The 22,861-nt window shown below is 38.4% G+C and overlaps 1 protein-coding gene across 3 annotated transcripts in view; it reads left to right on the top strand.

Moving 5' to 3' along the window:
* Positions 1-22,861, top strand: part of pex14 (peroxisomal biogenesis factor 14) — a 55,177-nt gene that overhangs the window by 7,724 nt on the left and 24,592 nt on the right. For all 3 annotated transcript variants that reach the window (XM_088291373.1, XM_088291371.1, XM_088291372.1), the window contains one exon: positions 16,290-16,374. In XM_088291373.1, coding sequence (XP_088147499.1) covers positions 16,290-16,374 — 85 coding nt within the window. The remainder of the gene's footprint in view (positions 1-16,289; positions 16,375-22,861) is intronic.

Here is a 22,861-nt window from a genome sequence, read left to right as displayed (position 1 = left end):
ATGATTCATCTAAATATTTTTAGGCATTATTGTTTTCCAATGTGCCGATACCCAATCGTGGCCAGGATTGTAAGGCCCCTTTATCGCTACTCAGAGCTGGCCTTGTAATTTTCTTCTACTAATTTTCTGATTTGTCTCAAGAATAGTTGCAAAAAAATACCATGGAAGTTGTCTACACTGATAATTCACATTTCACATTCATCAGTTTTTAATATTCATTATTTCAAATTTTAGGGCTCGCAAGTTGCAGCACACTCCAAATTAATTATTTGGGAGTCACTGATGATTCTGCTATGTTAACTCAATTCTGTCAGGAAACTAGGCTACCATTTAGTTAGTCAAGGGAACCTTCACAGATCTTTCCTTTTTCCTCTTTGCTCATTACTTTAATTGTAATTGTAATCCTTTATTGGAGTTGTCTGCCGTAAAGGAGAGTTATGGTCCGAGCGGGGGCAAGAAGCTCAGAGATATTTCATGATTATTGAGGAAGCTGGTCACGAGGTGGCAGGCACTAGTTTGGCCTCTGTGTAATTGCTGGGTGCGAAAGTGAAAGTGAGAATCTGACTGATTTCTGACACACGAGTTAAATAAACGGCATCACCCGTGACCTCACATTGAGCAGATTCTGAGAGTGTATGAGTGCGCGATAGAGCCCAGTATTGTCTTTGAAAAGTATCAGCATTGTTTTGGCAGCACAACAGTCTTGGTGCATCATGCGCTGCTTGTTTCAGTGTTTAATGATACAGGAAGGGCCCTCCATTTTATTGTTGCTGTGTTGCACTAACCCCCCCCCCCCCCCCCCCCCACACACACACACAACCCGCAGCCAGCATCCTTAGAGGACTCTGAATGAATTCTCACTGTCATGTCCAAGGACGAGTGGCACAGGGTCAGCTAATTGCTTTTATGATTATGATTTCACGTCAGATTTATCGTGCATGCTCAGAGCACATCTTGCTGCCGACATCGCTGCCTCGAATGAGGGAAAATGAGTTTACAGCTTCTGGGTGGGACTTCTTGTTTAAGCGCAGGTCACACTCTTTGACTCATTAGAGTTGAACGCAGGAGGTGAATCGCACATGCTTTTCCTATTTAGCCTTGCTTTTTCATGCCAGAGGATGCACTTCACTTATTCATCGTCAAAAGAGAAATTCTTTAGACACGACATGAGCTAAGTTTGAAAGCATTGAGGGAGAAATGACACAGACAGGGATTTTTTTTTCCTTCTAAGAACTCATTTTTATAAGCCATAAATCTATTCTTTGTCTCTGTTTGCAGATGAAATCATTTTGCGTATTCCCCTAATAGTGTGCCAAAATTACCAGTTGACTTCTTTTTGATGTTGGCAACTCCTTTCTGTTGGTTCCACCCACATCATTCAAAATGACGAGGCCAGATGATTCCAGCCCAGTTTATGAATTTGATCTATTTTGTGGTTTCTGCTTGTGCAGATCTGGACTTGGATCTGCTCTGCCAACACAGCCTTTTATCTTGCGTTATTTAATGAGAGAATTGAGATCCTTTAATTCGCTGAAAAGTTCACCGTATTGAAGCTGTTGTCACTTTGTGTCTACACATATTTTCTGTGGATTGTGTCATCTTCCATGGCTCGTCGGTTTTAGTAATTATTTTTGACCTGGCTTTGACCTTGCTGGCTGAGCCACATTGTGACTAGTTACAGATGCATCTCGGGGAAATGTTTTTGTCAAAGCTGGTTTTACACCAAATTCAGTTTGGCAACCATGTGTTAAGTCTGTGATTAAGCCGAATTCAGTGCAATTGTTGTAAAATGTTTGCTGAGGAATGTGTTTGTTGTGTTTTGTCTCGGCAAGATTAGGAACGTAAACAGTCGGTTAACAATGCTATAATTTCCCATTCTTCCACAATTTAGTGAACTGTCATAGTGTTTATTTGAGACATTATAGACGTATGAGACTGGTTTAATCGCGCCATAGTCATTTTGCTACAGTACTGTGGGGAAAGTGGCCTCACCAAGCTGAGCTCTCTTCCCTCTTCTGCTTTGTAATTACTTCCGCTTGATTTATCATCTTTTCTTTGTGTTTACGGTCGCAAACTGCTAGAGTGAGCGACTTGGTCGGAGAGTGGCTTGTCGTCTTGCAGCGAGGTTGGAAATCTCCTGATGAATCGGAGACGTCTCCGCTGTCAAGACTGCTCACATCGCTCTCAGGCTCCAATGTCACTTTCAAGGCATAATTACACAAGTTGTGTTGATTAGTATGAGAAGCAATTACGCCTGCTTTCCGCCGCAAAATGAGAATGTGATGGCTGTTGATTGACAGGAAGCATCCTCACTTTAATAGGTAAATGACTATGGTAATTCAAGTACTGAGTTCTTTCTATTTGTCATCACAGTTCTCACTTTTTTTGCAATGCCTTCTGTGTTCGATTTAACATCCCAACCATAATTCTCGTCTCCAGTAACTTCTCTCATGTTGGTGGTGTGTGTTTGCAAAGCTGACACCATCCTAAAACAATAGTGCTGCTGCTTTCGCCCCGTATCCAGAGATGCCACGTTTTCCGGTTTGGTCTATGTTGTTACCTGAATTTGCCATGTGTTGTCAACTTGTTGAAAATATTCCAAGGTGGACCTAGGCGGTTGGTAAACGTCGTTTGCTAGTGACTGAGCAGCGAGTGCCTATCACATGCTTGGCTTGGAAGAACTGCGCCTTGTGATTAGCACTCTCAAGATTCTACCAACAAATCATGATAGTGTTTTGTTGCATCTTCCTCTGTGTACATAACTAGTTTCAAGAAGATTGATTACAATGCGGGTAGCTCCGCGGCTGGCTAGCATGGCTAAACAGCAGCCGCTCCTCTAAGAGTCAATAATCTTACATCCAAGGCGACGAATAAAATAAAATTCTGACAAGTACACTATCCCGCTCCCAATTGGTAAAGGCGTCATTAACAGGAGAAAATACCGCTGGCCCATGCTAAATCGCTAGCTAAACTATCATCAAATGTATGGCTCTAAACACTGGGATAATTGTGTGGTGCGACACGACCCTTTTCACTGAAGTCTTGTTGGAATGGCGTTGCACTGGAGAATATCCAACTATGAAGTGAAAATTAGTGCATAGAGAGAAAATAGAATACACAGACACTCATGACAAATACAAAAATTGGAAATTAATTGATGCGTTAATCCATTATGTCGCAAACTGTTCTTTTTTTGTAGTAACCGGACAATACAACTGTAATTACAATTTTCTTTTTTGATTTTTACCAATACAGTGCCATGACGTTGTTCAGAAGAAATACAAAGTGAAAAAAGAGAGAAAATATAATCATATAAGTCTTTGCTGTTCTTTTGGTAATGTGTTTGTTTTGATGGAGACGCAAATGTTCCTAACAAAATAAAAATGGTCCTGACAAAATATGCAGAATGTTCCTGAGCGGTGATGACAGGGGTTGGCATCTGTGCATATCTTACCAGTGCGGAAAATCGGCAAACAGGCGAGAATGCTGTGTGATTTAAGCACTCGGTTAAAATGTGTTTTAGGCTCTCCTACTTTTGAAATGAAAGGATAATTATTTGTAATTGACACTTTGGGTCGCATTTTCCCCTCATTTCATCTGCCTTCACCAGAAGTTATTATCGGCTAATTTGTAGGCGAGCATCCCCACAGTGCTAGATATTTACTCTAAATGTTGGCTTTCCCTCAGTGCATTTTGTAAACCACACTTCTTAAAAGGCTACCCATTCTAATTATGTAATTCATAATGCTGCCTTTTGGGTAAGATTTTAATTAAAGAATCATAGTTCTAGCTAAAGCTAAGATACAGATGAGATGAGGAGAAAGTATTTGACATACATATGCGTAAGCTTTTGCCATGTCTAATTTAGATATCTGAATTTAGAGTGACCATTTAAATCATCTTGACGTTTGATTGGCTCAGCTGCAAATGTTATATTTCTTTCTTTGTTAACTGAAGTTGAACTAATCAAGTAATTCCTTGTTTGCCTTGGTAGCCTCCTATAGAGTCATACATGCATAAATAATAATAAAATAATTTGCTCTTGCACTCCATTCCCAGCTGTAATTTATATAGATTGAACGCCGACTGCATTGTGGAAAAGCCGGAGTTGACAAAATGCTCGTTTGTCACCTCGAATAAATGATAGAATGTAAATGATGAAGTTATGCTTCAGACGTAAATGCACTTTATACTGGTTTGTTTAATGTAAACAACCTAGTCCAATACATAATGGTGGAGGAGGACGCATAAGGGGGATTTGACTTGGTGTTTTTCAATCAGTAATAAACAAAAGTCCTGGATATGCATTAATGTATTTGTGTGAAAGTACGCAATTATATGGTTGTAGAAAAGCTAGTGTGTACACTCAGAATATACTGTAATAATAATGTCGTAAATAATCCTTCTGTCAAGACAGTAATAGCGGTTTAAAGGAATATGACAACAAAAATGTATTGCTCATCTTACTTTTGTGGGATCTGCAGTTTAATGACATTTCTTTGGATTTTTGAAAGTGTTTTTTTTTTTGCGCCATTTTGTGAAGTTAATTGCCTCCTCTCAACTATTTTCTCTCTGGTGGAGTGGTAAAAGTGGTAATGGCTATTAATTAATGTGTCAGTTTTTTGGTTTTGATTAAAAATAATGAAAGCAAAATGCTAATGGGATTTCATCATTCCTCTGTGTATGGCATCCTGAGATTGTTCCCTTATCTAGGGAATCTAAAATAGCGATAGTGAGTGCTAATAAATGACGGTAACACAAAACGAAACTCATAATCTTCTTAAAATAAATCATCTTAAAACTGAAGAGCGCATCAGTGTAGCTGATGCAGTGTAATTAGCCTCACTTCAAAAGTGTTTTAATATAATATTCAGTCTAGTTAAAATTCTCCTTTGTGTGAAGTATACTTCTGCTGGCTAATCTGCATGAATGAAACGCTTTATCACCCCCACCCTCAGTTTGACCAAAATGGAAATGTGAAGCATTTTCCTAGACAAGCAATTCTTCACTCCCTTCACAGTTGACCACAGAATGTACGCTTCAACTTGTATAGCCACCTTTTATCTGTTATGAAACGTTTGCTGTTTGTGTGTCGTTCCATTTTCGAAAGTGGAGTGGCACAAGTGGAGATCCGGAGTGAAACTGCATGGCACACTGAGAAAGCAACAATCCCCTCTGGCTCACCATACAATTACTCAACAACTAGGCTTTCCCATCATTGCTCAACTGTCAAGACTGTCAACGTCTTGTTAATGCCGTGATTAACATGAATATTGCATTTGTTTTCTACTGCAGCTCTCCTGGCACCGGTATTTTGCTTTCTCTTTGATTAGAATCATAGATGGCTGCATGTATTGTAGCTGCCGTGAACTTCTAGAGCAATCCACATTGTATTTATTGCACTAGCTCTGCAATAAATACAACCTGGATTCTTTTTATGGGTGGCTCTGGCAGTCTGCCATCTGATGGAAAGAGTGAAGTGCTCTTTGGTTGTCCCCAAAGCCCAAACATGACTTGGTAACACAACACTGTTGGTCTGTCTCCTCATTTGAGTTGTCCTCGTTCATGTCATCTGTCTGAAAGCTTGTTTTTCTCTGTAGAAAGTGGTTTTAAGTATCACAGCTGTGGGGAAAAGGGAAGTGAATCAAATGCAGAGAAAGGCATCTGTGTTTCTTTTTGTGTTTAGGTCTTGTCAACTTTGCCTCTTTGGTGTAACACAACTCTCCGTATTTTACCATTGTTGGGCCTGCCGTTCTTTTTGGACAATGTGTTGGTTCCCTCATCGCCACAAGTTTTTCCTTCTTGCCTGTTTCATCTTGGTTTAAATAGTTATGCCTCATTTCCTCTTGATTTTTAATTGCTTCTCTGTGGATTCTGTCACAGTTTAATTTTCTATCGTGTTGCGTACAGTGCAGGGTGTCTGCAATTCCATAAAAGGCATTACATTTGGTTTGCCGCTAAGACTTAACTTATCTTTTAAAATTACACATAATCTATAAATTTGTCATTTAAATAGCCCATGACTCCACAGACATAATAAAAACGCCATATTTTCTGTATAAAGAACATGTCAAATTTGTTATTGTTTTGCATTTTTAGTGCAATAAATGGAATGAGCGAATTTACCAAGAGTTTTGAGTTTGGTTACGGGAGGGAGACTAATTGTAATGTGGTTCAACACATTCATTTTATGCAAGTGCTTCATTTTTAACAAAGTTGCCCTCGTCTAAAAAATCCAACGCATTTACGATTTACCACGAACGGCAACCCAGTGCCACTATGTGACTGTGTTGATCCACCGGGCCAGTCAACAAGTAAATGTAATGAAATTAACACATTTTTTTTTTTTTTAGTCGTTAAAATTCAACATTTGGGGTTTTATCCGTCTGGCTTTCAAAAGTATTTAGTACCCTTTTTGATATAAAATTAGATTTTTTTTTCTCTATAAACACCAAGTGGCACATAATTGTGAAAAGTAGCAAAATCCGTACAACTTTTTAAATTTTTTCTTTTTTTTTTTTTTTTAGAAAAAAAAAAGGACCGTCATAAGGCCGTTTTTTTGTACAAGCATCTTTTGATGCAATTACTGCTGCAAGTCTTTTGGGCTGTGTCACTTTGAGTTTTGCTCATCTAAAGATTGACATTTTTGCCCATCCTTCCTTGCAAAACAGTTCCAGCTCAGTAAGGTTAGAAGGGGAGCAGCAGTTTTCAGATCTTTCCACTGATCCTCAATTGGGTCTAGGTTTGGACTTTGATCTGGCCATTTAGGCTCACATTTGGATATGTTTGGTTTTGCACCATTCCATTTTGCTCTATGTATTGGACCAAGGCATGTTTGGAAGGTAACTGTCTGTGCCACTATGAGGTCTTTTCTCGACTCTAACAGGTTTTCTTCCAAAATGGCCACATTTGGCTCCATTGCATCAATTTTAAGCTTCTTCCTCCACCATGTTTGACAGTGGATGGCCTGTTCGGGTGTGCACTGTTAATTGTACGCCACACCTAACGTTTTGCATTTTGGCCGCCCAAAAAATCGGTTTTGGTTTCATCTGACCAGAGCACCTTCTACATTTTGCTGTGTCTCCCTGCTGGCTTGTGGCAAACTTCCAAATGTGACTTTTTCTTCATGATTTGCGCTTTGAACAGACCTCTGAGACTATAACCGAGCAGGTGTATTCATTGTAAGATTGATAACACAAGTGGACTCAATTTAGTCCATTCATTTAGGTAAACATCGTATCATTCATAAATGCTCAGGGGATTTCTGGAGTCAGTTAGCTGCACTAACAGTAAAGGCCGAATATTAGCGCACACCCTACTTGTATTTCTTTTTTTTTATTTCTAAAAAAAAAAAAAGGTAGAAATACTGCAATAATTTAATTCTACTTCAGGATTATGTCATAACTTGGTATTGATTCTTCACCTTTTTCTTTTTTTTTTAATCTTTGTTTGAATGCTAAAATGTAGAAAAAGGTCAAAACGTACAATGGGGGCTGAATATTTTTGCCAGCCAGTGTAAATTTAACAATCATCAATGATCTTTTCACCACGCTGCACATTTTTTTTTTGCACATAAACTACATCCTTCCAAAGGAAATGGCTTGAAGGCCCAATGTTAAATATTCCATTTATAATAATAACAAAGTAACTACACACTTTTTTTTAATAAAGACTCTCGGTTACCCTTTTTCTTCCACTCATCCTTTTTAATTCCTCTTCTTCAAATCGCTGCATTACTCAAAACTCGACTGTGAACTTCTGAGAAAAGGTGTATCGTGTGAAGATGTGTCACGTATAAACAAAACGCCACGCTTGTGACTTTATGCCATTTTACTACAATGAGATCATCAGCGCGAAGCCTGACCGGTTGAGATAGGTTGAAATGAAGAATGATTATTCGATGTGACGAGCTGTCATGTTGGTGTACTCCAGTGGGGGCTTAGAGAGAAGAAAGATAACTTATAATTTTGTGGGCCTGATGATTGTTACTTTCCTCTGTTGTCAGCACCACACTCATTTTAATGCTTATCCTACTCCCATGGGTCATATCCTCACAAATAGCTGCAGGCCTCCAGTAAAGGAGTTTACCAACATTTTTCTTCAGCCTGTGCTCTTTGTCTTCTGCCCCGCCTGACTGCAATTGCGTTCTGACTTATCTGCCGCTGTAGATATGCCATTGTTTTGGCAAGTGTGTCTAAATGTTTCTGACAGGTCTATGTCAAAGACAGGCCACAAGGGTACTGCCATCCTTTCCTCATCCCTTGGAAACACATGTGCCACCCCTAACCAGTAGATGGTGATGTTAATCCTCTTTGAATTCATTCTGGCCTCAGTGTGCATCCCCCTGACACTATCCTCCCCTTCGCCATCCATGTATCCTCAGAGAGGAACGCGAGCTCTAGCTCATGTGTGGAGGGTCATGCCACCAATTCCTGCCCCTGCATCCCCCCCTTTGAAGACCATGAAATTGGTGATCCAGGACACACAATTAGCACGCTCGGCCTATTGACTGGCGAGGGGGTTGACGTGTGATTATAATGTCACGGGAATGTCACAATCTGTCTGGTTGTCTTTGTTAGCGCAATGTTGCCAGGTTGGCACAGTGTACCCAAGAAATAATCATTTGATCAATAAAAGGACACTTGTCTCTACTGTCACTAGCCTCTCTATTGTAGTTTTATTACTCAATTTGGCAGGTGACAGGATGCCGCACACAAGCCAACGTGACTGTTTGTGTTTAGAGGATAAGCTTGTCAGAGTAAGTTGCCTGTGACGAAGGCCTTGGTCCTCCCGACATTGCAACGCAACTTCTGTGCTTTGTCTGTTGGACACAAGCTTCACAATGTTTGCTACTGATGCCGCTTGCATTTCGCCTCAATCAGCTAATTGAATGTGAAAGCCCGCCGGGCCTTAATGATATGAAGGACAACACGCAGTGCAGGGTCGGTCTCAAGAAAAAATGTTGGGGTTTATCTGGCTTCTTTACCACCACATTTTCAAGTATTCGGACCGTATCAAATCCAACCGATTGCTTAAAAAAGGTGGTTTTGGCAAGTTTGATTTAGTGAGTAGCAACATCGTTCCAGTGTGGACCATGAAAGCATTTTTTTTTTTTAATTTTACCGCTGAACTCAGAAGTCACAGAATAGCATAAAAATACTTAACAAGATTTTTAGATGTACATGAAGTTTTGAAGTTTAAAAAAATATTTTCATTTGGCAAAATATTTACAAGTTTATAAGTTAATCAAATATAATGCAAAGCTTCCCTCATTTAGCACAAGTGTGCGCATACTGTAATTAAGAATACTTTTGTGTCTTCAATTCACCAGAATTTTCAGTTTTATAGTTTTGTTAATGCATTCTGACTTTGAGGTTTTCTTATTTTGTGCATATGTGTAAAAGCTGCATTTCGGGTACATTCCACTGATCTAAAGTTGCATTGGTATGTCTGTTCCCTTTGCTGATGAGCACGTTCTTTTTGTCACAGAATGTCATTGTTGAGTATTTGAGGGAAAGAGAGGGGGGAAAAAAAGGAAAGCCTCAAATTACAGGGAAGAGGCACTGCATTAAAGAACAAAAGAGATCGATGGCAGTACATTAAATTTCATGCGAATGAAAAAAAAAAATCAACTAATTAAAATTGATTACTCCTGCTTTGTAAATGTGTTTCTGAATTAAATTAATGTATGAAAACATTTTGACCAATTGAGGAGCTGAGGAAGTATCCATTACTGGATTGCAGCTGAGAAGAGGCAGGAATGTTTTGTGGTGGCTAAGTAGTTTGTTGTGCTCCACTGCGACTCCCCTCCTACACCCCTGACTGCTAAAGTGCCACGGGTTAATATCCGATGACCCTCGTATCTCACTCAGAGCGCCCAACTCATGGTTTGGGCCTTTTACTTGAATTAAAAGGGATTTTTTTGCCCATTTAAGTGTTTTTGTCCAAATCTTATGAAGGTTTCCCCCTTATATGGCTGCCAGGATGGCCGAGTGGTCTAAGGCGCCGCGTTCAGGACCCAGTCTCCCCAGGAGGCCTGGGTTCGAATCTCGAATTTCCCCATTGTGGGACTAATAAAGTCAATATTATTTTATTATTTTTTATTTTTTAATCTAGCGAGGCTCTGTCAGCTTCTCTTTATCTAAACATTCACTTTTCTCACCACATACACAACACAATGTGCCCAAATTGCATTTGCACATTAGAAAATGTTGAACTCTGCCATCTGGATTTAAGTCTTTTTATCATCACAATCTTCACTATCTTGAGGCCATCGGGGTTCTGGTATTTCAAGTGCAATCCTAAGCAATGCAGGACACTCCAAAAGGATTCACCTTTGTCGTCTTTGTCTGTCATTTTATTGCTTTTGAACTAATGCTTTGTTGCTATCCGAACACATTTCAACATGTAATGGCTCCCATATTTTGGTGAAAAATATACCTTAAAATATCAGGGTGCAACCAATGCGGATTTTTTTAGGCCGAGGCTGATTTCCATATTTGGCAGAAAAAAAATTCCACTGACAGAAACAATGATATGAATTGCAGGCGGAACATTTGATTATTTTACAATACTTTGTATGGATTGCATCTAAATGGGTTAATGAGAGGCTGGAGAAGGATGTAATTCGCACCGAATAATGTTTTGTCAGTCATGCAAGTCTTGTACTTCCTGCCCATATCTACTGAACAGTGTTTGCTGTTTCATTAAAAAGCAAGATTGTGTCGTTTAATTGGCAAAAATCTGCTGATTATTTTTTACATTGGCCCAATATTGTCAGATCAAACGGTCAGACCCAAGTAAATATGAAGTAACATGAAACTTGCCATGGGTGTCATATATAAGAAGATGCTGAGCCAGAATGTAAGGTCACAATGACACAACCGTCTAACTCATGCCACTGATCTCATCAGTCAGAAGAACAAAACCATCCTAAATGTTGAGAATGTAACATTATTCAACAAGGTGTGGGTAGGTACGTTTGAAAGTATTACTTTCTTTTTTTATTTTACTCTTCGAAATAGCTGGAATTGGCTCCAGCACCCTCCGTGACCCTTGTGAGGAGAAGATAATGGATAGATGGATTTTACTGTTAGCAAACAATACTGTTTATAGGAAGTGATCTACAGAATGATACCTTCAGTTATCCACCCATTATCCCACTTGTTATATTATCTCTAAATGCAATTTTATTGATTCATACTCCTTGGTGAATCTATTGTACTTTACCCTTCTATTTTTCTTAGCACGCAGCCTTTTCATATTTGTGTTGATAGAGTGCTGATGGACAAACAAAATGGAAAGTTTGGCCAGTAAATGCTTTGTGGGAGAGGCCACACAAAACACAGATTGCCGTTTTGTGCCCCTTTGAAAAATTGCATAATCCCACTTTGATATCTTGATTGTAGCCTTGCCTGTGGCTGTCACTGAGACACTGTTGTATGTTATTTTTAAACCTAAATGTCAATTGGGTTTTCCATTGTGTTTCATGTATTGAAATGTTGACTTTGACCTTTTAATTCTCAAACGTTGGGCATCATTCAATAAAAATTGACCACATTCTAAGAGCACGGGACACAGAAATGCAACCAAGGTTATTTCCTCTTTTGCTTTCCAGCATTGTTACAAAGTCTACAGTAAAACTTTTAAAATATTTGACCAATATTCTCCCTAATTGTTATATATGCATGCATTTCTCAGTTTTTTCGTGAAATTTTCCACATGTCCCAACAAGAGAAGTAATCAAAGTAAAACCAATTAAGTGTATTTTTGTTTGTTTTTTTGTTGTTGTTGTTTTTGTAAGTGTTGAAGTACTTAAACAGCAGCGGCAATGTTGATGTCAGATACAACCATGGTTGAATCACCCATGTTTCTTCACTTTCATTTCTTCATTTTTTTGCCTGGTCGGACTGAAGTTAAACTAACATAATGAGAACAAAAATAGCTCTTTAGAGTCTGATGTAATCCAGCCATTTTTTTTAAACATTTTTTTTTATTATTATAATTACTCAAAACAATTAAAGTAAGTTATTGTAAAGCCCAAAACTGTGCTTTTAAGCTTTCTGTGTTTTCTTTTCTCTGTTGCTCACATGATATGCCTTTAGTGGTACCAAGCATTAAAATAAACAAGAAATTGCAATGCACAAGGTGGTCTAATATTCTATTTTTTTTTCCATGCCTCTATGGTGTCTAAGTGCAGTGTGTGCCTCACTTCCTGATATCTAATAGGGTCAATGAGTCTCTATAGCTGCTCCCATGAGGCATTGCTTCCGCCGTTAAAGGTCATATTAAGGTGGGAATGATGTCACAATTAGAAGGGCATTTAAAGCCCCTCTTTGAGAAAGATTAAAAAGCACTGTTTGCCACATCAACCAGTCAGGCTAGTAAGGGAAATACGATTTTATTAAACCGTAATTTCTTTTTAGATCTGTGTGCTCTTATATCAGGGAGATATTTGGTTTAGTTATACAAAAAATCTTACAATGAAAGCAACAAATTAATAGCTTCATTTTTTTTTATGTCTTGCACTTTCTCTTGCCTTTGGTCATCCTAATATGTGTTTAGGGGTGGAAATGTGAGACCATTCTAACACAATTTTTGTCCACGTCTATTAGTCTATTATCATATCAGGGGCACTTTTCCACGAATGTACAGGCCAGGGCAATTGGGAATTAATTGATTCACACTGAGACCGAATCCTATACTTGCTAATGACTTCCTTTTTAGCCCCCTCCATTGCACCAACATCCTAAATTGTACTTGCATCATGTCCTCCAAATTGAGAAAAAGTATGGTTGTGGAATTGATCACATCAATTGATAATAATTTGAAAAGAATGCCTTAAAAATTCTACATTTTATAATTACCCAAAAGATTTTCTTGTGCTAATTTTACTTGCTTAAATTGGCAAAACACGTTTTTCAAGTTTTGTAAAAGGCGCAATAGAATTCAACTCTGTCATCAATGCATTCAAATAACTGTTCTTATTGACCATTTGGTCATCACAAGTTCATTGTGGGATTAATGTTTTGTTTTTTTTCCACAATGACTGTATTTCTGAAACTGTTGCTGCTTTTATTTGGTAAAGCTAAAATATGTAAAATTCCAGGACTAGTGTCACAAAAAAATGTGGATTTTAAATCCTAACTACAAGGTTTCCCCGTCATTGTGGACCAAACGATAGACCAGCACGTCTACAAAGAGATCCTGTGGCATTGTTGAGTGGAGAGAAGAGATGAGAGTTGTGGGAGGACAACTCTTGCCTGGACCGTGTCTGCTAACGATGTCCTGAGCATCTGACAGTTCCTTGCTGAGAAGAACATCACTCTTCTGGAGCAACTACCGTACTCACGCGACCAGGCTCTGTGTATTCCCACCCTTCTTTCCCAAGCCCAAAGGAGGTCATCACATGGACCTGTTTTGAAGATGTGGATCCCATAGAGACAGCCGTGACAATTGAGGACCCATCCTCAGTCCTTGCAGCTGTGCATGAACGTGTGGCAGAGAACTCTGGGAAAGTGTGTTGGGCTACCAGAGGAATACTTGGAGAGAAAAAAATGGTACTCTGTAGTTTGGATTTGAAGTTGTACCTTTCTTGATACCAGTCCTGGAACCTTTCTGACACGTGTATACAACTGCGTACATGCATTCCCCCACCATGTGGGCTGAGCGTAAATACATTTTATTCTCATTTAGCGCAAATCAACGCATTACACGCATTACATTTCTAATTTTGTGAAGTGTAGCGCTAGTCTTGTCCAATTGAAACTCAATAACATGGCTGTAATCCTGTTCGCTCATCAACTTCACTCACGGTAAGTGTGTTGGTTAATGGTCTCTGCTTCTCTTTTCAGCTTTACCTCACACTTTAATGGATATCTGCTTTGAAATGATTATTGCCCTTAACATGAAGCTGGGTGCATTAGCAAGTCGAGTTAAAAAATGAACCAAAAAAAAGCAAATGTTAAAATAAAACAAAATAATCTATTAGTTTTAATTTTCAGAGTAAATTGTCATTATTTTTGCCTTATGTTTGCATCTGTCACAATTTATCTTGTATTGTTATCCTCCCCACACAGCTGAAAGCCCAATTGTGCTACCTAACACTATAACTGAGATGATCTATAAGTCAATAACAAGACAAGACTAAAATCTGTGCAATGTGGTTATAATTGATTGAGATGTCTGGGTGGAACTTGTTTAAAGCTTCTATGTCATCTGCTAAGAAGTGCACTTTTGCTTTCCCTGAAGATCTCCTGCTAACCAAATGGACACGTGCCTCATTAGTTTGCCACTGAGCTAGCCAAGATGTTGTCTTTATGACTGTTAACACAACCACAATATTTTATTACAAATATTTTGTCATAGACCAATATGTCTTAAGAAATTTAAAATAACTCCAACTCTTAACTTTGTTGAAATGCTGAGTGTTTTTTTTTTGTTGTTAAAATAACTATTCCCACATTTGCAACATGTTGAAATTGTCCAATTAAATTTAGATCTACTGAGCAAAAACAAGTGTGTTTTAAAATTTGGACAAAAAGTGCAGGTACTGTAGCTCACAGGGTCACCAGCATGTCTTAAGTTCAATGAAAACCTAAACAAATAAATCGCTCCATAAGTTTTCTACCCTAGTTAAAGTTTTCCAACATTCAAGTTAAACTTTCCTCTTAATTTTTTAAAAACGTATTATTATTCTTTTTAAGAATTTCCGACTCCAAAATTCCGGGGCTTTGGGTTGTCTGTGTGTGTGCGTGGGGGTGTGCGCGTGTGTGTGTGTGGGGGGGTGTGTAGTATTGTCCTCTAATCTGCTTGTCTGTGAAGTGCTTGGGTGACAAACCAGGGATCTAAAAGGCTCTTGAATTTATTTTTTTAAATAAAGGCCTTAATTATCCTTAAAGGTGACACTTAATCCTTCAATCTGTTTTTTAAAGGTCAGAGACGCAATAAACCAGAAAAAAATGTTGAATTCAAAGTGTGGAATCGCTATAAAACATTTCATGGTTTGGTAATATGTAGAGATATTATAGTTCAAAAGAAATTGTGATGCTCTGCATGACCAGAGTGGTCATATTTAAAAATCTAAAATATCCTTTCTGTGACCCTCATGTACATCAAAGCCACTTAATTGTTACAACATTGATACTTATTTAATGTTTGGAGTTTTACTTGGGACAAGGAGAGAGAACCTCCATTTACTGCCTGGATGTTATTTATGTACCCGCGTAGAATCAAGAATACTTAATTTGGTTTCACCTTAATTACTAACTAATGAAATGCCAAATACACCTGATTAATAACCATCAATTTGCTTTGACATGGTCTCCTTGTCTGTACTGGACATATTTAAACGGTCGCGCTTTTGGATTGAAATGGGTGCACGCTATATGCAATGCATTACCCAAAATGAATTACTACTGGCGGGGCGCTCAATCACTTTGTATCTTTCAACACTAAAAGAAACAAAGAGTAATCAAAACCTTTCAACCCATTAGAGGGATGACTTCTACATTGAATCACGGGCACCACAGGTGTGATAATAAGTCATTGAAACCTCCGCTCCAGTTGTGCTCCCCTTTCCCTAACTTCTTGCATATTTATCCATTTTCCAAGACTCCTCGTCATGCCGCCCACTTCAAATTTATTGTTTAATGCAGTTTGACGGACGATTCCCCCTCCTCCCTTCCGATTCTTGGAAATGCATACTGGGATGGAAAATTAAAGTTCATCTCAAAGGAAAACATAATAGAATCGATGAAAGCAGTGCACTTAAAACTTTTGATGTTCTGATGCTATTTAACTTTCTAGTGCATTAACGTTTCAAGTCATTACAACGTTTAGGCTGTGTGATTTGATCATGGCAGGTTTTTAACTGGAAGAATTACCAAGGTTTTCAGCCTAGGATTCCAAAGTTATTCGATACAAATGATCACCTCTGCATTAAGTATAGATTTTCTTTCAGTGCGCACTTAAGAATGGAAGTTTGTCTTTAAGAGGGTAATAGCAAATTAAGCTCCATACTCCATTTGTCCACCACTCTTGATGGGCTAATTTTATAACTGCTGATTTGGTCATTCTCTCCATTTACAGTGGCTTGAAAGTAGTCAGGTGGGCTCCATTATTAGCGGCCTCCATTAAATGGATTCCTTTTATTCTCTCTCTCTCTTTTTTTTTAAAGCCAATTTACAATGAATACTTGTCTTTACAAACAGTGTAGATTTTTAAAAAGTGTCGCTTTTCTGTGTATCTCATGTTTTCTTTTTTTTATCTGCCATTTGTCTCTTCCTTAGGTTTCCACAGCTATAAAATTTCTTCAAAATCCCAAAGTAAATCAGAGTCCCTTGGCCACTAGAAAAGCCTTCCTGAAGAAAAAAGGTAAGGGGCTATACCTTTGTAATATTGTAAAATTGAATATATAAAAAAATGAAATCATAGTTTTGTTTCAAATGAGAGCACTGTTAATGTTTAGTCATTTGTATTGGAAAATGCTGCTGGAGAGACTGCCCCTTATTTGTTTTTGTAAAGTTGTTAGTTGGAGTCAGAGGTTAGGGCTGTTGCTCCGGGGCATCTAATAGGGTCGATTTTTCTCTACAGAGAGCACGATTCAGGTCCTGTGAATAAATGACACAACAATTGGGACGCTCCTTTGGGTTCAGGAAAATTAATATTGACAAACTCCCTGTGTATTTCCAATGGAATTTTCAATATTGCCCCCCAGCATTTGAACCCTTTTACTTAATTTTACTGTTACTGTAAATGTGAAACCTGCCCGATAGGATTTTTTTGTGCCATTGCTTGCTTTTAAAACATGATGCATAATATTATTTGAGTCACCAAACTGAATTTATTTTGGCATGCTCAGTGTAATGTGCTGAAGGAATCATGTTGTGCTGCGCCACGCCTTTCTTCTATCCGAAACGCAAGCACTATTAAAGTTGGGTTTATTTTCTCTGAAGTTATTTGCTTAAGGGGCATTTTTAGTTTAAGGATACTTAAAAAGCCTAAAGTGAGTCTAAAAGCTTCATAATCAAACCAGCTGTGTGTATGCTTTTCCTGGCTCTTGATATCTTTTGACTTTTCCTTGTGTTTGTCGCTGTGAAGATGATTTGCTAGAATAAATAATAAGACTAAGAGCCTGTCATCAGATGTTTATACAGCCATACACTTCATTCTTTCCTCTTTGTTTTAAACTCTTTGCTGCAGTCGAAAAACTGTTTGCTCTTACTGCACTTCGAGTCCATGAAATATGTATGATGTTTTAATGCAGATATATTTTGGAAAGTTAGTTCCACTGTAGATCTGAGCAAGAAGCCTCAATTTGCATGTGGACATCGATCTCAGGGAAAGACATTGTAAAGATGAGAGAAACTCGAGCAATGAAACACTAAGCACAGAGTACATTACCGTTTTGAGAGGATAACTCTTCAGTCACTCAACAATAAAGCTGGAAATCAAATAATTTAGGAAAGTGCTTACTTTGCATCCTCATACCGTTTTGGTATATTGAGTTTTTTTCTTCTGACAAGGCTACCTCATTTTCATTTCTGGGGGGGTTTACGTTTTTTTATTTACAGTACGTGCTTGGCGTAAGTGCATCTCGACCTACGGCGCTTTGTGGTTACGCAAACCCTGTATATTAAATACTTGGTTCCACCTTTGACACTTAAAATGTAATTGTCACAGCCTCAGTATTCACTCTTCGCTATATGCTCATATTGATGATGTACTGTAGGTTGCAAACAACAAAGTACAAAAATGTATGTATGTCTCTATCGTTTTATGGACATTTTGTGATCAGCTGGCTTGTCCTTATTCTTCAATTTGATTAATATCTTGATTGATTGGCTCCATAAAATAAGACATTACAGCCACTGTCTCCCCCTATATACATTTACATATAGCAAACCAAAAAAAAAAACAGATGTCCTGAAACTATAAGGAATCACTGTCAATAACACTGACTCTGACCAATAAAAGGTGTCATGGCAATAGTCTACTAGACAACGTCAGGGGAGGGACTTCACTGGTCACCACACTCCTTAGAGTCACGGTTTCAAATCAAAAACAAAAAAAAACTCTGCATACAAGCAAACAAAGAAATAAGATTAACACAAAACATGTATCTCTCATGCCATCGAAATACCCAAAAGAAATAAAAATAACACAAAAAGATTATAGCAATGGCTTCTTGGGAGCCACTCAGCCTTAGCCAATTACAGCAATGGCTTCTTGGGAGCCACTCAGACTCAGCCAATCACATGGCTGTTTAGAGAGATGTGCTGTTGTGCTCTGGGCTTTTTGCAGTCTGTTGTCTAAACCTGGGACGTTTCTTGCTTGCAATAACATAAATGATAAGACAGACTACATCATTGTGGACAGCTGCCCTTTTGTCCAGCTTTCTCCTACACCATCACCCAAATACCATATTCACATAATGTATAAGTCACAGTCAATTTGCAGCACAGATGACTCCGACTTTGACCAGCAGGGTGTGCTAACATGCACTCCGAACAGCCCAATGAGTAAAAGGGTTGATGGTCGAGAGTGATGCTCAGTCCATATAATGGGCCTCAGTCCATAGAATGGGCGCGTCGCTTTACAAGGGGCTTTGTTTGTTTTGGGGAAGATTAGGGACTTTAAAGAGCGCCCTATGGCCCGGAAAATACGGTAACTGTTTTATTAGCGTGCTTTTTTTTTATTATTATTTTTTTGCTCCTTGTGTAAGTCTGCTAATCGATACCTTTTTTGCTTTCCTTTTGATTCAGAATATGAAAGAACTTTTCTACTGTACTTGATACTTTTGGTCTCTCGCAACATGTGAAAGGTCCGACACACACTATTGACCTGGTTCACTCATTTGCAATACTCAATATTGCTGAATAATTTGTAAAAAATAATAGTATTGATTTTTGAAAAAATACTAAATTGACGAATTGTGGCATTTGAGGTATCAGCCCAACGCCAGCAATATAAAGGTCCAGTACTGGTTCACACCAAAAGGTTTAACGTAGACCCCTGATGAAGTATGGTGGGAAATCGGGGTTGGGGGTAGAGTCAGTCCAACAAATGACATCCAACCATTATCCGAACCACTTTTCCTCACAAGGGTCGCGGTCCATCAAATGACATGTTAAATTGTATATTCTAATAATTACTTAATTTTGCCAACATCCACCTGGTGTCAAAACTCTTAATATTTTGGACATCTTAAAAAAATATATTGGTACACACGTAAAGAGACAAATCACATTATAGGCACTAAATGAGAATTTGTGCATTGCGACCTGCAGTGAAAACGCAGCCTCAGTCTTCTCACCATCTGATCTCGAAATTCAATCATCCCGCTTCTCCCACTCCAAATGTGTCAGTCTTAATTTCTAATACAGTTTAATGTCATATTTATGTAAATACCTCTGGATTTTACTTTATATTAACAGCCAGAAATGTCAAAGCACACATAAAATGAAACAATACTATCTCCCGGTAGAGTGGAATTTAAATTGGATTCCTCTTGCTGGCAATATTTACGCTGGAGTCTGGACAGCTGATGAAGGGGAAAATAGGACCCACTTTGATTGCATGTTGCAGAATCTTTACACAATAATCTCGCTTGTGCATATTATTTCACTGCTCATTTGTGCCTTAATCTGCGCTGAAGGGTTTCTCTACGGTCATATCTCTCTTTTCAAAGACATCTTAATAGTTTGGTTGATTTCAATATTCATTGAAAAATATAATTTTGGTTTTGCCTCAACTGTCAACTCTCGGGTATGAATTGGCAATTATGCAGTCCGATATTTGTAGCTGCCATATCTGAGATCTGGTTGAATGAATTGGCTGAAATATTGAAAGTTTGTCTCCAAGAGGTAATATGAATGACAATATCAAACAGATACATTTGGTTTTTTTGCAAAGGGAGTTGGGAAATAAATTGCATCGAGACACTACTCCAACTGAGCAATTTTGCCAACATTAAATATGTTTTACTGTTTGAGTGAAATATAATGTGATGCTGCCTCATTTAGTGGCTTGTGCTGTCTTTGACAATTAACACGCGGGTGTGTACCAGTTGAAGTGTTGAAACCCATTTTGGAGCCACAATTTAGCCTCGACAATTAGTAGTTACTCACACACAATTACCCTAAAATGTCATTCTCAAGACTAAGACAACAACATTTCCATCTTGTTACGTGTCACTTTGACCGAAGCTCCAAAGCTGACAAGCAAGCAAGTTTGTTTGGGAAGGTGTTTCTTTGGGCATAAAATATGAGAGTGAAGTTAATTTTCTGTCAATTCCACTTAAGTGATTGACTTGACTTATTTCTTTTCTTTGGTGTCGTCTTTGCTGTGAGTTGACAAAATAATAATGCATTTCACCCTGAGGAGAGGGCCATCGAGTGAGGGTCAGAGAGAACATAGGTAGGCTGTTGGACTATTACCGTGCCTGGTATGAAGGTAAGGGTAAGGATAAGGTTCATCATCCCACATATTAATGTGATGCTATATGTAAGTGGGGTTATGTGACTCACCTCTCGGACAAAAATGACAATGACCAAGGCCTGCAAAGAAGGTAAAGGGATTGATGTGGTTATAAATTACTCCACGGCGCCACCTAGTCGAGGCCTTGCCCACTTTGTCATCAGTAGGGCGATAAAAGCAGGGAAATGAGAGCAGTCTCCTCTTTTTTTAATACATAAATGAATACTCTATGAGAGTGTATGCCATTTTCCTAGCAGTTGTATGAAGCTAAAAGGATGTGAAGGACCATCACCACAACTTATTCAATGTGTTGATGTCACGCTCCCCTTCTTAATATCCTATTGACCTTCTTCTACTTGACATAACCTGTACCGTTGATCTTTGTTTTAAAAACGATATCCAAAATCTAATTGTTCTCAAGGACCCTTATACAATGTGTTCACCTTTTACCCAAATTATTTCAGTGCGCAATTTTTGGAATTGACTGTCCTGCCGAGGTCTTGACCCATAAAGTCAAGGAATGCCAGAATCGGAGAAATTGATTTAATAAAAGAGCCTGAGTGCCTCTTTGCCCTTAAAAATGCCGAGAGAATATGAGGCTCTGGAAATAGAGCTGTAAATAACCTGACAAGCAATGGGTTTTCCTTTAAATAAATACCGATCAGGTTTATGTTGAAAGACAATAGAAAAGGTAGTCCAGATATGCAGTTTACAGTATTTATAGCTGTAATATCGAGGTGCCAGCACCGTAATTTCATGCCCCAATGAGAATGGCAAGGTCAAAGCAAATGCTTTGGCTGAGCATCTGCTAATACTGTGACTCATAAACAGCCACGGTGTGTATCAGGTGCACCAAATAATACAGGATAATGAAATACAGAATAGCTTTCCATTATTGTTCTTTTTTATGGTGTCGTCATTAGGTGTAATTTATGTCTTAAAAAAAATCATCACCCCATGGGTCGATCTGAAATAGGGGTCCAGGGGTCGTTCTACAGGTTTTGGAACCGCTCATAAATTTCATCAAGCCTTTTTTTTTTGTCTTTCCTTTTATATGTAAAACCGTGTTCGCTTTTCTGTTGGATCTAAGGCTGCTTTCATTTGTTGCTGCTGTGTTCAAATAGATCAACACCAACCACACTACTTTGTTGCTGCACGTTTACCGTAGAACTGCTTAAGAGCATTACGTTTTCATCTTGATTTGACTTTCATTTTCCTATATAAACTTTACATCATGTTAATGACCGAACATCCATTAAAATGTGCATTCGTTAAACTTGTTAGCTGCCACGAATACATTTACATATCAAGGTACAAGGTAAAATCTACCGAGATCCTTGCTCATCTCACTCAATACTCTGCCACCGTGTAGTCTGGTGTGGTCAGATGAATCTGGAGTCCAGGGACACATTATTGCTTATTTGACAGTGCAGTCTGACTGCACAACCTCAGCACATGGTGTGCACCACTTCCTGGCACTCAGGACCTGTTGTAGATTACCAACATTTGCTGTCAATTATTTAACCATTTTCATTGCCATTTGAAGTCCTTGTGGAGTTAAAGTAGGGGACGGCCAGGACCCCCCTTAGTCTACTTGGAGATTACTTTGTGTAATAAGTCAGCCATACCCAAACCTTTTAAGCCACAAATCCCCTTTAACACCCTGACTGAGTTGCTGCACCCTTTTTATAGTTCATGACAAATGATCAATTCAGTTTTTCAGACAGTTTTGCATATTTACATGAAATTAGCTCCCATACCTTTGACATGCAAATAGCTGTGTTGATTTGACATCAGGACAATTTATAGCAGATAAAATGCATTACGGGTATCATAATGTCTTTGGTTCTAAATGACAACATTATATTTTATAGAGGAAATGCTCATAATTTTGTGTTTACTTTGTGGATATATCACATTCGGTTAAAAACAAATGTTATTTTGTATTTTTTGCCTGGCCTACATTATACACTCTTAATCCCCCACACACAAGTGCAAAATCACTTGTTCAAGTTCAAATACAACAAGCGGTTATGAGACATGCGTGGTTCTTGGAAAAGTGTGATCCAGGCATGTGACATGAGAGCCTCCAAAAAAAACTTGTTCAAAACCAGATCAAAATGATATATCCTTTGAATCCCTTAAGTGTGCTCTCGATAAATAACGATAGTTGACTCAGTCTTTTGTTTGATGTTACAGTATTAGGCACAGTAGACTCCAATAAATGATCCGTTTTTGCTTTGCAAAATACTTAATGCCTGCAGCTGAATTGTGTGTTGTTTAAATCCTGCAGACGAACGCTGAAGAATACACGAAAGAAATAGTGTGTGCATTTAGCGTGAAATATGTTATCGATCTATTTTATTTAACATGCGTTACCCAT

Source organism: Idiotropiscis lumnitzeri, chromosome 3 (assembly GCF_059441095.1).
Source record: "Idiotropiscis lumnitzeri isolate Australia: NSW breed Sydney's pygmy pipehorse chromosome 3, RoL_Ilum_1.0, whole genome shotgun sequence".
Classification (NCBI taxonomy): domain Eukaryota; kingdom Metazoa; phylum Chordata; class Actinopteri; order Syngnathiformes; family Syngnathidae; genus Idiotropiscis; species Idiotropiscis lumnitzeri.
Note: the sequence above shows the minus strand (reverse complement) of the source record. Positions and strands in the feature narration are given on the sequence as shown.